The 16164-nt window shown below is 37.3% G+C and overlaps 1 protein-coding gene across 5 annotated transcripts in view; it reads right to left on the bottom strand.

The window, feature by feature from the left end:
- The window catches only part of PTPRB (protein tyrosine phosphatase receptor type B), a 114464-nt gene that overhangs the window by 98078 nt on the left and 222 nt on the right, over positions 1–16164 (bottom strand). For 3 of the 5 annotated variants that reach the window (XM_040491429.1, XM_040491428.1, XM_040491430.1), the window contains exons 2-3: positions 14598–14993; positions 4891–5147 (exon numbers count right to left, since the gene is read on the bottom strand). In XM_040491429.1, the coding sequence (XP_040347363.1) occupies positions 4891–5147; positions 14598–14993 (653 nt within the window). The remainder of the gene's footprint in view (positions 1–4890; positions 5148–14597; positions 14994–16164) is intronic. The other 2 variants (XM_040491431.1, XM_040491432.1) reach the window with 2 other exon arrangements.

Here is a 16164-nt window from a genome sequence, read left to right as displayed (position 1 = left end):
ACAAATTACTAAGATTTGGTTTGTTATACAGTGATGGAAAATAGATACAAGTACCCACCTCCCAGAGTATATGAAATTGCTTAGCATAGTTTCTGGCATACTAATCTTAGATATTATTTTTGTCTCTTAGATTCTTTTCTTTGCAGACTTTGTACAGTGTCTCTTCATGTTTCACTCCTTGTAACTCAGAGACTGGTGATGAAAGGGAAAGACACAAATACAAGCCACTTTCTCTTTGAAATGTTTTGGGTCATCTCCACCCCTGTTCCCAGCCCCATGTTCCAACCCCAATTCATTCTTTGATTGTGAATCTAGAACCCTGTGGTCATTGCATAAACACTAATTAGTAGTAATGACATACATAGAATTTCCGAGCATAAAATCTTAGTATTTTGGTTCTTGTTCTCTCTTCTCTAGATTTCTACTTCAGCTCAAGTGTTCTAAATTCTACCTAGTGGCTACATGTGACTGGGAACAAAAGGAATGACAGATAATTTCATAGTGTCACTAATTACAATAACAAGTAGGAACTAGTGACTATTTTTGGATGAAGATTCCATTTGAAAACACGGATTTCAGATCGTCATCAATAGTTTCAAACAGAGAGGGAGGCAAACCATAAGATACACTTAAATACAGAGAACAAACTGAGGGTTGACGAGGAGACTGGGGGAAAGAGGAAAATGCATGATGGGCATTGAGGAGGGCACTTGTTGGGATGAACACTGGGTGTTGCCTGAAAGCGATAAATCATGGGGACATACTCTCGAAACCAAGAACACACTGTATATGCTGTATGTTAGCTAACTTGACAATAAATTATATCAGAAAATGCAAATTTTAGGTAAAGATTGAAATCGCTTTCTAACTCTCCATCCCACCCAACCCAGTTCCTTTGTCTCCCTCTTTCCTACTCTCCTACCTCTTATTAGGTTACTCCTATTCTTCTTTAGGCTCAATTTAGATATTCCCTTCACAGGAAGACACTCCCTGAAACCTTCACACCAGTTAGGAACCTTGCTTTTGAATTTCATAAGAGCCTGTGTATATTTCCATTTCCTTCAACCCCACACAGCAGATGGTGAGTTCCTTCAGGGCAACAGTTTTGTCATTCATCTTTGTGTCTCAGTGGAAAATAGCAATGAGAGCTATTATTTCCTAAATGCTTGCTAAGGACCAAGTGCTATAGTAAGCATTTTGCATGTATTGTCTCCCCCAACCCTTGCAACAGCCCTCAGAGCTGGGAGTTCCTTCTTATAGGTGAGGAAACTGAGGCTTAGAGAATTTAAGTATCTTGCCAGGTCACTGGCTAGTAAGAAGCAGAGTTAGGGCTTTGATCTCAAAGACTCAACCACTCTGTTCTGACACTAGTTAGGTCCTCAAAAAATGTTCTTTGAGTTGATGAGCATTTTCCAAATCTATTGAATTGTATGGCCATCAATGCCTCTTCCCCTTTCTTCTAATTTTTTTTTGGTGGGGAATCGAAGGGTGATTAAGAGATGAAATGGGGGGAATTAGAAGAGAAAAAAAGGAACTGAAGATTAACTCCTGAATGAAACAATATATGTATTATTATGCATTAAACATACTAAACTCTAGACACATGCAAACTTAAAAACACGAAAATGAAATGTGCAATAAAAATGTGCGTGGCTATTCAACATGACCATCGTATCTGGACACGGACAGTAGATGGGTCATTTGTTACCCATGTGGTCAACAATTCCACCCACTTCCATACCATTTCAATTGATTCATTTTCCCAGAATTCCATTCCATTATCCCTATTCTATTTTCCTGCACTGTGCTCTACTCCACTCCACTCCTCTCCATTCCGTTTCATTCCAGTCCAGTCCACTCTTCTCCACTTCACTCCATTTCATACCATTCCTCTTCAGGCCACTCCCCTGCACTTCATGCTGTTCCACTTCCCTCCCCTCTCCATCTTGCTCCACTCCATTCCACATCTTTCTTTTCCTTTCCTTTCTACAAAAACTCTATAACATATTGAGCATTATGTTCAGATGCTGGAGACGCAAAGCTGAATAAATACGGTCCTTATCCTCACATTCAGATTTTTCCCATCACCACCTGATAATATACCACCCCAATTCACAGCCCAACTGTACTGTCAATCCAAAATCACCACAGACCAGTTGCTATCTGATAAAAAACAAAACAAAACAAAACAAAAAAACAAACAAAAAAAAACAACAAAAAAACCCCCAAAAAACAAAACAAAAAAACCCAGTGGACACATAAAGATTTTCCTTTTACAGAATTCCAAGCAATCAAGTCAAATGATATCTAGGTATAGAGATAGAGTATCTTTCAAAATTACTTTCAAAGGACAATTACTTTCAAAGCATTTTACCTCCCACATGACTTTTCCTTTCAAAATACCTAACTACAGCTATTTGTAATTGACTGTTATAAGGTAAGTGCTCATGCTAAATCAAATGATGATCTAGCAGAGATGTCTTGACTAAAGCATTAGAGTCATGGAAAACTGCAGTTTTAGAAACTGCCTTTGGAAGGAGCATAGCTTTTAGAACTTCAGCTTCCCAAGACATAGTTAAGATTTTGCCTGTGCTTCAAGGAAAAACTAGGGGATGAGTCATGACTTGATGACTACTGGATACGTAGCCATTCTGGTGCCCCATCTGGGAGCTCACAAACATTGCGGAGGATTTCGCTTTAGAAAAAGACCAAGGGGGTGCCTGGGTGACTCAGTCAGTTAAGCATCCAACTGAACTTCAGTTCAGGTCATGATCTCACGGTTCATGAGCTCGAGCCCCACATCGGGTCTCTGCTGTCAGCAGGGAGCCTGTCTCCCCTCTCCCTTAGCTCCTCCTTGACTTGTGCTCTCTCTCTCTCTCTCTCTCAAAAATGAATAAACATTAAAAGAAAAAAAAGAAAAAGACTAAAAAACAATAACAATAAAAAAACCCAAAATACACCCCTGCAGTGCATTTACCAAGACCAGAGACTGCAAATCCACGTATAAGGCTGGATCAGTTGAGCTCTATAACACAGGGCTGGGTTGACCCAAGGGCAAGGGTGCCTGCAGCAAAGCTCTGGATGTTCTTGATTCATCACAGTAGAGCCTGGCTGCCTCTAGGAGCTCTTTCTGTGTGTGTTTCACAGTGGTCCAATGTGGGAAAAAAATGGGAAAATGTTTTTTGCTAAAAGACCATCCTTGAGTGTGCAGACAGGTATGTTTTTATTACAGTTTTATTCAGCCTGTTTCTTAGTTGACATACTTAATGTATTATATGATATATATATACATATATATATATATATATCAGTACAGTATGTGCTTATTTCCTTTTCTGAACTGGTATATGTGTATATAAGATATCCTATATATTCTTAAAATATACACTTAATTTTTGGTGTATTACTTGTGTAAAAAAATTGCACGTACACATGTATTTTCAGATGTATGTGGATACTCTTACAAACTGATGTTTTGGCTGAGACACATTCAGCGGAGACAAGAAGGTGCTCCGCCAAGAGGCATTCAATTTCAAAAGTAAGTGGCAAATCTCACTGGCATCAGTGGGTGGCAGGGCTTAGGAGTTAGAGATTTAGAGAGAGCACAGCACCAGTTCATGATGGCAACCTCGAGCGCCATCTCTCCTGTTCTCATTTCCTGTTTTCCTTCCCCACTTTCCAAGCCCAGACAGGTCTGAAACCACAATGATCAAACTAGGAGAAGTGGGTAAAAAGCTAGGTGGGACGTGGGAGGTTTTGGACAGGTTCCCTTTTCCTACGTCAAGCCCAAAGGGATGGGGTGAAGGGAGAGGACAAGCTAAGATTTATGTTGAATTTAGACTTTGGGTTACTTCCTGAATTGGATAATCCTTGCTAATGGGTTGAGAGTGAATGTTGAGTTTTAAAGTAATAATCAAGAGCGTCCAGAAAAGTCACGAGGCCTTCCTAAATTCTGTTCAGAGGCAAGGGAAGCACTAACTTGTAGGGAAGATTTAGAGTAAAGGAAGGCTGGAGGTAAAAAGAAAGTTCCACAAATTATTCAATATACTGGTTATATTTGTTTTGTGATCAATACTGAAGTAGGTGCTTACTACTCAGGAACCACATGCAATATTAAATTCTGCACAACGGGGAAGAAACCAGAGCACTAAAGGGGCGTTAAGTCATACGCCTAGTGTTGGGCTTTTACTTTCTTTCAATTGTTTTTGGTTTGCTTATTAGGAAACAGCTAAACACTTGCAAATGAAGCAGCATTTTTGATTTGTCTTTGCAAATTGCACTTTTGCAGTTACACTATTATTGCCTAAAACGGTGGCCTAAAGCCCTGAGTGGGAAGCAGACCGGAAGGGATGAACTGAAATACTCCGTGAGCAGACTCTACGACTGCACTGTTGCTGCTCCCCCAGCCGTTAAACTTATCTGCCCTTTTGTGGCTGCTGATGTAGAATTGGTACGTGACTTTGAGTATTTGACCATGTTCACAAATCAGTCATAGTGATTCCTGAATCTTCCATTGCTTTGTGACTCTTTCCACTCCCTTATGAGCATAAATGATTGTGGCATACAATCAGGGGAATCTGCAAAACACTGATTTTAATTTCTATTTCCTGTTTTTAGGTTATGCGTAAGACTATGAAGCCTGACTTTGGTTCAGAAATGTGGCCAACCTGCAGGAGTGCAGTTTTGACATCGCGGCCTGATTGTCTTTCCCTTCGTCCTATCTCAAAGAGTTTTTCATCACACAGAATGCACCATGCATAATTAGCAGCTAGGACACAGAGTACCTAACCACACATTTGAGTAGTGGCAATTCTAGCAGAGCAGATCTTGTCAAGCAGCGGGCTTTCTGAGACCGTTACAAACCACGCCCCACACCCATTCTCCCCTTACCTCTTCAGTGGTGCTGGAGAAGGGCCGAGTAGTCCAGGGGACCCAAGATGTCTCAGTCATTCCAGTCGTCTGCAGACTGGGGTGCTGTGTCTGTCTGCTGTGGCGGCTGTCGTGTTCTGTTGTACTTCTGGTGAAGGCCTCTGTGGTATTCCTAATAAGGTGTTCCGGGCTATACGGAACTGCATTAAAAGTGGTGGGGATTTGGGGTGGAGCCGTGTTTCTAGCGCTCCTTACCGAAACTTCTGCTCCCAGGCCAGCTGAGGTAAAGAAAGGACAGTTGCTAAAATTACCTTTGTGTTTTGTGGAGTCTTCACATAAAAGCAATTTGACTTCAGAAAAAGCAGGCCTCTTTCATAACAGGCATGCGAATGAGCTTCAGTTATATGAAAAATTCAAGATCTTGGAGTGTGACAATGCTAATTTCCAGTCCACCCATCCTTTGTCCATCTATCATAGGGTCAGGGGAGTTGTAGAAACCGCTACCAGAAAACCTCATTTCTGTGTAGAAGATAGAATTAAATTTACTCTCTGAGCATTTAGGGAGTCATGAAATTGGCTTCAGGGGGTCCATGAATCTCGAAAAACTTTATGCCACGTCCTAAATATATGTCCGTGCATACTTTTTTCTTGTGGGAGACTTTCACAGCTTTCATTCAACTTCTCAAAGGGGTCATTGGACAGAATGCCAGGCTGAGAATCACTACTAACAACTTGCCTAGCTTCGTCATGCAGATGGACGATTCTTGGGAAAGCAATGACTTTCTTTTACCACAGAGCCAACTGTTTCCAGTCCTAATTGTGTGAGCACCAAATCCTGGGACAGTTGTAGTTTCTGAGCTCCCTATCTTCTGTAATTGATTTAAAACTTACGAACTGGTGAGATTAATGTATAGCTTTACTTTGCAAGGCTGAATTGCCAAGACTTAAAAATAATTGATTTGCAAATTAGGTTCACCTAGCCATAATTTTAAAACGTGCTCTCCATCTGTTGGGGATTTCACTAACATATAAATTCTGGTTGAGTAAAAGTTGTCAGAGCCGGCACTCCTCACAAGTTCTCAGGGCATGCCAATGCTGGTGTTGATGGTCTTTGGACCACACTTCGATTAACAAGACCTGGAGAACAATCGTATAATATGAAGCGTTGGAAAGGACTGTAAATTATGGACTGAGGGTTATTCTATCAATTTCATTATGTGTCACAGTTTCCTAGGATATAAAATCTTGCCCAGTTAGATAACTATAATTTTGAAAAGTTTCTGGTTTAAAAACTGGCAGAAGGAAGATTTTATTTTTTACTACTCCTTTAGTGGTTCATTCAACCAACTATTTCTTAAGCAACTACTATGTGCTAGGTGAAGATCTAGGTGAAGGATTGCATTTTCCCTGTTCTGGTCCACCTTTCTGAGCCCTCTTTTGAATCTCATTTATTTCCATTCCAGTTTCAGTGGACATATTTTGTATGATAGCATATATAAAGAAGAGAGGGATAAGGCACAGAAAAGAGGATAGAAATGGAAAAAGTATTTTTAAAATTTAGTAAGATAAAAAAAATCTCACCAATTCTCTTAAAGGTTAACGAAATAATCACGACTGTATTAAGCACCCTCTTTGAGATGTGGAAAGTTGTGCAAAGTACCCTGTACGTGGGGTTGCCAGGTTTAGCAAATAAAAATATATAATGCCCAGTTACATTGGAGTTTCCAATAAATAACTAATAATTCAGAATATTTAGCATATGTCAAATATATAATATTACAAAGGTTATATTATATGTTACATATTATACTGGGAATGTACTGACATTAAAACATTGTCATTTATCTGAAATTCAAATGTAATTGACTGTTCTGTATTATAGCTGACAAACCTACCTGTAGATCTACTAGGCCTAGACTTTAATAGATTTTTGGACATTCCTGCTAGTTTCTATTTGTTTTTTCCTTCTGAATCATATGCCATTGCCATTGCGCCCAGGTTACTACCCTGAACATAGACCAGATTTATTTATCCCTGGGATGTTTTCTATATGACAAACCCAATTGTTCTATTAGCAATATTCGTTTATAATAAACTCCAAAAAGCAGCCTTAATTTTGCAGTCTTAATTGAATTAAGTGCTTGAATGTTCCTTCAAGAAGACATTTGTCTATTGTTGGGGTATAAAATTTTCTGTACGTAGCGATTGGTATTTTAGTTATTTTTGGGCTTTGACCAATGCCGGTCCTCTGCGTTGATTACCACCTATGACATTTTTAGCTTTTAGACCCTCAAAAAAAATTTAATTATGGGGTTAAGACAAAAACAAACTTCCAAATACATAGTATGTAATTATGTGTCTTAGCATGTCAACCTATGCTTGTTCCTCTTCACTGAGGAGGAGATGGTTAAGTTCTTGTTCTAAGAACTTTTTTTTATTCATCAAGTTACATGATTCGTTCAATGGATGAAACAAGAATCTCCCCAAATTAGATAAATGATCAAAACACTCTTGCAATTTCTGTGTAAGTAACATAGCTTATTACCATCACATGTAGCTTTGGAACATCTTATGGAAAAAAATTCAGTCTTCTGAAATTGTCTTTAACCTTCTAAGTGTATTTTTAAAACACTCCAAACAAGTCCATTTTACATTTTAGACCACTACCTTTTTTTCTAAAGAGAAAAAAAAAAAAAAAAGAATATCCAAGGTCGGTACCCCTTCATTTTGTCACTGTGTTTTTAACCTGTGCTATTTCAGAAGCAGGAAAGAAGCTTTAGTCTTAACATTTAGTTTCCAAATTTCGTGTGTTTTAAAGCAGTGGTCTGCAAACTGTGGTAGGCATCAGAATCCCCTTTGGAGCTTTTTAGAATATTGAAGGCTTGGCCCTTCACTAGGAGATTTGGTGTGGGATCCAGCACCTGCATGTCTAACAAGTTTCTCAGCAATTGTAATATATATCTAACTATAAGGTTTTATCCATATACTCAATATGAGCCAAACTGAATTCTAATCATTCTTTACGTGGGTATTGAAGGGTTTAAAGTAGATGGGAGGCAAGAAAATCCATTCTAGAAATATATACGGCAATCAAAATATGCTGGTCTTTTCAGCTCCTGAACTCTGTTGAAATGGGTGCTATGAAATTATATTGAAAATAGTATATCCTTGAATGTTTTGGTGTCTATAGATTCTTCTGACATTCTTTAAAAAGGTGTATGCATTTTACAGTTCATGAAAGAGTGAGATGTGTTTTGACAAATGCAAGGAAAAGTTCTTACACAATGGAACAATATGTTGAAGCTATTTTTAAAAGCTTTATTGTACCATTGCTACCACATTGTTTCCACTTTATGCATGATTCCTCTTAGAACACAATTCAAGATAAGGTATATCATCCTGGATACTATTTAAAAGATTTTAGCACTTAAGTTGCAGATAGCGCAACTGTAAGATGATTTTCAATGACTGTACCAGGTCAGGACGATATTTTGAATATATTTTTTAAAAAAGCAACATGTATTTTAGTTTATTAATTAGTCTATGAGTAGCTCAGATATGATTAATAATACAAATGTGATTTTTGTATAATGATAATAAAAATACACAATCTGTTAGTTTCCCTCCTTTAAATGATATGAGTAACTTTCAACCATGCTGAAAAAAGAATAACTTGGGCAGAACTTATTTAGGAGATAGAAAATTTCAACTATATTGGGACTCTCTTTTCTGTAAGAAGATGCCAAATATAATACGCCTTTTAAAAGTGGGCAAAAAGTCTGGAAAAGAGATAATAAATGAAACAGAATATACCTTAGAAAAAGGAAGATTTATGCATATATATTGTACATTAAGTATATTCCACAAGATTAGGCTAGAATAAAGTGAAGTGAAAGGGATATGAGTTATAATAGAGTAAATAATTTTTAGAAATGCTGAAAAGAATAACATTTCAGAAAGTGTAATCAATAAAATAAAGGGTGCATAAGAGAAGACCTATCTAAAATTTGAGAAAGTGAACAAGGATGCGAGAAGTTTGTGGAAAGAGATACCAACGAGGGGGAATTTGTAAACAACGGGCGACATAACAAATCAGAGAATTTCAGAGGTCAATTTTTTTTTTTTTTACAGACTTAAGAAAGAGCCAAGATTAGAAATAAACAAAGAAAAATTAAGTGGAAGTTGACATGGCATAGGAAAACATCAAAGCAGAGCATGGTAAAACATTCAAAGTAAAAAAAAAAAAAGAAAACTTAATGAAAGCAATACTTTTCAATAGCTAATTATTATTCAACTACTATACTCCGAGTTGCGTTAGGAAGATGTGCCTGGTTTATCCTAATGTCCTATGTTTTCTTTGGGGACATGGATATATATTAGATGGTGGGTACAAAGAAACTATGCTGGATGGGGGAGAAAGAATGGCTTTTAAATTCATTGCTCCTAGGCTGTGGGAGAGGGATGCTGAGGCAGGTACTACTTAAGCAAGGTCAGGAAAATGGAAGACGGAAAGTGGGTGAATAACTTGGTGTGCCCCAGCTGACTTATCCATTCAGCACAATAGGCACAGTACCAAGGGCCCATGACGTTAACAAAAATAATTTAATTAGAAAATTTTAAAAAAGGAAGAACTTTCAGAGTCAAAATGTTTGCTTAAATTTGTTTTTTTTACACAATAGGGAAAAATGAGAATTTGGGGGCTCATGAAAATCTATGAAATCATTTTATTTATTTATTTTAATGGAGGAAGGGGCCCACAAAGGGCCCATGAAAGTCATACACCGCCATGGATGTGCCTTGATAAGTTCATTGACGTGTCACAGGTTAAAAATGGTTGGGGGACTCTGGATACAGTGCTGGGTATTTTTCTATAATCACGTAAATCATATACCAGGAACCAATGATCATACGATTTCCAATGCTCCCATAAGTAAATGGTCAATTGCGAGGCCCATGTTTTTATAATCATGCAAGGAGAAAATAAACCCAATGGCAGCAATGCGGTCAAAGTAGGATCTGTACCTACAAAAGACACTGTTGTTTTGTTTTGGTTTTTTCCTCAACTCTATTTACAAGCATTCCCACCAATCACTAAAGGAAGCAGCTTCTGTTAAGACCCTTTCTCCCAAGAGTATATATGGATATTACAGTGCTAATGCATTTTATTCCCTCACCCATGTTACTGCAATTAAACAATTACTTTAACCAGCAGTTATATCAAGTCTGTCAGCAATTGGTTTACTTCAGAAGCGAAATCTCTTTAAGGGATTTCACTAGCTCGGTCATGTTAGGGACATGTGAAAATATGTCTGCAAAAATTTTCCTGCCCTTAGGTAAATATGAGATTTGAGTTAGTGAATCTGTAGTAGATGTCAATAGAATATTGATTGGTTAGTTGACATCTTACATACAATGTTACTCCGCATTCAATACAAACACAGCTGAGTGAAAGTAACTGTTTATAAGTAGACACTTGGCATCCTTTGGAAAAAGTAGCCAAGTGATGGCACCTGTCATCTGGAAGGTCTAGAACCACTATGTTTAAAGAGTTTGTAAATTAGAGATTTGGACCTCAGAATGCATTTTTACTCCTAAAGTAATATTCTTTTTTTTTTTTAAGTTAAAGGTGTGATTACATAAAATTGCAATATTATTGAACAGAATTTGGTTTTTCCTTATTCTTACTGTGTTATTGATAACTGCTTTGTGTTAATTTATAGACTAAGACTGAGAAATTATACACAAAGGATTTCTAAAAATCATTCTCTTAATTCAGTGGCTCCAAGGATGTAGCTATACAATATAACACCAATATGTATGAAGAAAAATTGAGAAAGTCTGTCAATCACCTTTTTGTTTTATTGACACATGGCCAAAGGTGTGTTTCCAAAGAGCTGGATATCTGGCACCTGACTGACAAAAGAATTTATGGAGGGAATGAATTTTTTCAATTTTTAGCCACATACATTGGCATTTTGGAGACAAGGTTTCGTTATTGCTCTTATGACTCAGAATAATAACTACTAGTGTCTAATTTTATAAATTGATTATAAAAGGATCATTTTTTTTAAGAGTCTGTCTCCCAGGTCCTCTCCTTTTATCCAAAATGAAGGCATGCAATGTACTCTTTAAGGGACCGTGATTATTTGAGGAAATATGACTCTAGTATAGATCCTTCTCTCAAAAAACGCATTAATTTTTGCATTGAATTTTTAAAAATGTTTATTTCGAGAGAGAGAGCGCATGTGCGAGTGGGGGAGGGACAGAGAGAGTCCTAAGCAGGCTTATTGCTGTCAGCACAGAGCGCGACATGGAGCTTGATCTCATGAGCTGTGAGATTATAACATAAACTGAGATCAAGAGTCAGTCGCTGAACTGACTGAGCCACCCAGGTTCCCGCGCATTGAATTTTATTTCACTTCAGAAGCCTCCTCAATTCACCTTGTAACATTGTAACCTTGTAACATTGTAACCTTGTAACATTTCCTGAGGAAAGGAGAGGAAGAAGAAAAAAACAGCTTCATGAGAACAGGGCACAGCTAAATTATGACAAAACCCAGTGAGCACTCAAAGGATTGGGTAAAAAATATGCAAATTTTAAATTATCCTTAATTTTTAAAACACAGTTGCTTAATATGACGGGCAAGAATGTACAGTGGAGAAAGGGGTACTTTATAAAATTGACATGCTATTGTAATTATTTACATATCTGACTTCCCCATTACTGTAAAGAATAAGACATAGTCAGTGATTCTCAACTTTGGCTGCACATTAGAATAATCTTAGAAGCATTTAAAGAACATGATACCTAGGGGCGCTTGGGTGGCTCACTTGGTTAAATGACTGACTTTAGTTCAGGTCATGATCTCACAGTTTGTGAGTTCGAGCCCCATGTCGGGCTCTGTGCAGACAGCTTAGAGCCTGGAGCCTGCTTCAGATTCTGTGTCTCCTTCTCTCTCTGTCCCTCTCCCACTTGAGCTCTGTCTCTCCCTCTCAAAAATAAATAAACAAAAAAAATTTTTTTTAAATATGATACCGAATTCAATTGGCCTAGAGGATGAGGCTTGGGCATTAGTATTATTTCAAAGTTCCCACTGTGATTCTGATGAGATGCTTGGGTTGAGAATCTCTGGTGTAGGGTACCCGTAGCACAAGCTCTGGCATATAGTAGATATTAGGGAATTATTACTTAAGTACATGAATGATATCATGAATGTTTCCTTTATGAAACAAATAGTTCAGATTTTTGACCTTCACAGATACACTATCTTTTACTGAAGAACTTAATTAAAAAGTTCATATCTTATGAATGAACAATATGCATAATTGTGCTGTCAGATTATCGTATTTAGTTATCAAGTCTTTCAAAAAGGTCATTTGGAGTCATTCATTGCAAACATCTAAATGTAATTTAATTTTTCACAGTGGATTCTCTAGCAGATCAATGAACGTTCATGCTATGGGTCAACTGATATCATGTGCATCTTTAATCAACAGTAAGTTTGAGATGGAGGAAAAAATATGTTAACTTATAATTGTGTTCAAACATAAGTATTATACATGTGTATTCAAATATAAGATTTTTTTTTGGTAGCACAATGGTGCAAATTTTTACTCTGCTTTTTTCTAGAAGTCTATGTTTTCTTCCAACCCACATTCTTGGGCATGTTTTGGATATGGCACATTCAGAGATTAACTGTAAATGGTCTATTTCATCCACTTACTTTTGAAGCGAAGTCCATCATCATTGGACAAGTTTTGCATGAAGGTCAAAAGAAATCATTTTCCATTAATTATATTCTATCTTGAACAATTCTCCACTGAATTGTAAAAGTAAATCTCCGTATTTACTTTTTAAAAGTTCTAGTGAAAGAATATACTGCTAATTAGGGTTTGATTGGAAGCTGGGAAAGGATCTCACTTCTTATGTTTAATGGTACAATGGGAATATTTATAATGTTTCTGTGTTGTTTAGGACAGACCTTGCCCAAAGAACTTGCTCATGAAAGGGATTGTACATATTGGTGTTCTGTGCTATATATTCTCTGATAAGTTTGAATTTTCTAGCTGACTTTTATATTTTTGTCTTATTCTCATAGTGAAAAGTTAAGAAGACCGGGACTGTTAGGGCACTTGGGTGGCTCAATTGGTTAAGCATCCAACTCTTGGTTTGGACTCAGGTCATGATCTCATTGTTTGTGAATCTGAGCCCTGTGTTTGGCTCGGTGCTGATGGTGCAGCCTGCTTGGGATTCTCTCTCTCCCTCTCCCTCTGCCCCTCCCTTGCTCCTGTGCATGTATTCTTCCACTCTCTATCTCAAAAAAAAAAAAAAAAGTTAAAAAAATTTAACAATAAAAAAAGGCCAAGACTGTAATATTCAACTTCTATTGTAGAAAAGCCCGTTGCATTGTTAGCATCTAATTAAACTCTTACTTAATTTACAAAATGGAGTGACAGAAAGCTGTCCAAGGGATCAGCATCATGAAAAAACTCATAGGAGCCTCAAAAATAAACACCTAATAAAAAGATTTAAAAGTACAGTGAATGCTGATCCCCAAATGGGGTTATGGATCAAAATTATCTGGGGGACTTAAAAAAAAATCAGGTTTTAGTCCAAATTTCTTGAAACAGAATCTTGAAGGTGGTAGGGGAGAAGAAATGATGGCAGAGATTGCTTCTCCTCCCCCAGGTCGAATTCTTATGTAGTCAACTGGGCAAAACTCTGTGGTTAAGCATTTGTGAAACACTGTATAATGGAAGGTACACTGGACAGACATTTGGGTTCCAATCAGACCTTTACCACCAATTAATCTGGGATAATTCACTCAACCTTGATAAATTGCAGTCTCCTCAATGATGGGCTTCTTTTCTAGACAATTTCTCCAGTGACTTACAAGGTCCATTTGTACCTAATATCTAATGATTCTATTAGTTTTATCTTTCATGAATTCCTAAAGCAAATCTCTACTATAGGAGTAAATAAGCAATAAAATGATTAAGTAAAATAGAAAATTAAGCTGTATCCACAATAAAATCCCCAGCACAGGACTGAACTGTGTGCTGCACCAGGAATTTGTGCATGTGTATACAAGTTTTTACTGGATCTGTCATCTAGATTATATCCACCAATGGTCAACAAATTAGAAAACTCTGTGACAATGCACTGGTTCTTACCATTTCAAAAGTATGTAACCTCTTGTACCCCTAAACTTTAGTACAAAAAATTTGCAAAGGCACAATGTATTTTCCAGTCTTTCTCAAACACCATTTTAATGTTTTACTAGTTCCTCCTAATCAGAGAATTATCTACATCAGCAGAATTATTAATTTCCTGATCACTGGCTTTAGTCATTACATGTGTATGCTGCATTTATGCCCAGATTTATATTCCTATATAATGGTATCTAACCAAAGTGTCTACAGTGTGGTACAAAAGAGAAACTCAATAAATGTTTGTTTAATTAATAAAAGAAGCAAGGAAAGAAGGGAAGGAAAAGTAAGAGGTAAAAGGAAAGATGTTGGGCTAATTTAATGAGGAGGGCTTATTTAACAAGGATAATGAAGTTTTCCACATCAGTGGGAACCACATGATCCATTCCCATTAGCTTATGAATGTGCCATAGATAGGCATTGTGTGGAGGTAGAAAGATATCCCTTTAATGTGAAACAAACAAACATAACATTGAGCAGAAGAACTTCCAGAATCAATTCTGAAAAGAATAGCTCACCTTTTTTTAAGCAGAGGCTTCCATTCACTGGTTTTCCCTCCTTGTTGACATCAATTTTCATCCAGCTATGGAGGTATTTCCTGTCCTTCTTGACCACTACCTTGGAGCCTTGTTTCTTGAGAAAGAGAGAGGTATTTTCCACCTCAAGGAACCCTTCCTGCTCATGGCAAGTCCATCGGGGTGCCTGGTAGCAGTGGGTAGAGACAGCTGGTAGGGAAGGGCCACGAGAAGAGCTGGAGATGCCCAGGCACAGAGCAGATTTAACATGAAGGAGTTTTCCATCCTCAGTCCACATCCACTGCTGGTTCTGGCTGGTCCCATTGCACAAACCCACCACCACTCTCTTATTTTTGGAAAGGCACTCTTGTTTATGGACATGGACAATCTGAAACCCCTCTGGAAGATGAGATACTCATAAAGTACTATGTAGAAAATTATAAGGCCCATCAGAAAACAAAACATCCCACCCGCAAATCAGTCCAGTGAAAATACAAGGTTTACTTGTCTTTTGCTATTACTATCATTTCGAGCCAATAGTCCCAGATTCAACACATGTGATTTAAAATCCCAAGGCTGACATTGTCAAACGGTTAAAATGTCATCCTTCGCTCCCTTTCTTTTACTTTCACATGGTTTAGGGAAGAAAACACACTCCCACTGAAATAATAAAAGGAAGCTTGAAAAAGACACCAAACCATCCAAAGAATATGGTGTGATATTTTAGCCCAGTTATTAAATATACTGGTTATAAAAAGCTCCATTCCCCTTTTGACCATTATACTCTTTCCATCTCATCACCATCCCCCATTCTAAAAAAGCGCCCCTTTTTCCAAGTCTTAAGTTAGCACTGCAGTATTTGTACACAAATTACATAGTTTGGATACGTGTTTAAAAATTAGATGTATTCATCTCAAAACAAAACAAAAATAAAACAAAATTTCCCACCCCTCTAAACCTTCTTAGCTAATAGTGACCAGTGAACGTATTGATCACAAGTACAATTTCTTACAGTCCTGGAGAGAAACATTTCTCTATATTGTGACAATCTCTGCAAGTTTCCCTCAAAACTGATAGACTAAAAAAATAAAACAAACAAAACAAAAAAACCCAGCATTTCTTGAACAAAAAAAAAAAATTAAACACCCAATTATTAAACATCAGTATTAAAAAGTGAAATGTTCAGGATCAGAAACCATTTTCTGAGCTTTTACTTAATTTGCTCTACTCTCCCATGAAAATATTCAGACGTTCCTTCCAAATAGCAACTTCCAAATAAAACACACCTCACTTCTTCATCCCCTTTAGTTATATCTCCTTATATTTTCCTTCTTTAACATACACAAAAAACAAAACTATAACCTGATAAGGAAAAAACATGGAGAATGCCACAGACTGCCACATAATAATCAGTTTCTCCTCAAGGTGCTTCACTGTCTCCTATAAAGATGCCATTTCAGGAGCTCTCCGAGTTATTAGGAGGCCATTTATTTTCTTTCAGAGAAAAGTCTCAGCAGAGTGGACAGAGCTGGCTCTTTTTATTCCCCCTCCTCAACGTCTTTGGTTAAAC

Source organism: Herpailurus yagouaroundi, unplaced genomic scaffold (genome assembly GCF_014898765.1).
Source record: "Herpailurus yagouaroundi ecotype Mexico unplaced genomic scaffold, PumYag 182, whole genome shotgun sequence".
Lineage (NCBI taxonomy): Eukaryota > Metazoa > Chordata > Mammalia > Carnivora > Felidae > Herpailurus > Herpailurus yagouaroundi.
This window is presented reverse-complemented; position numbering and strand designations above follow the sequence as displayed.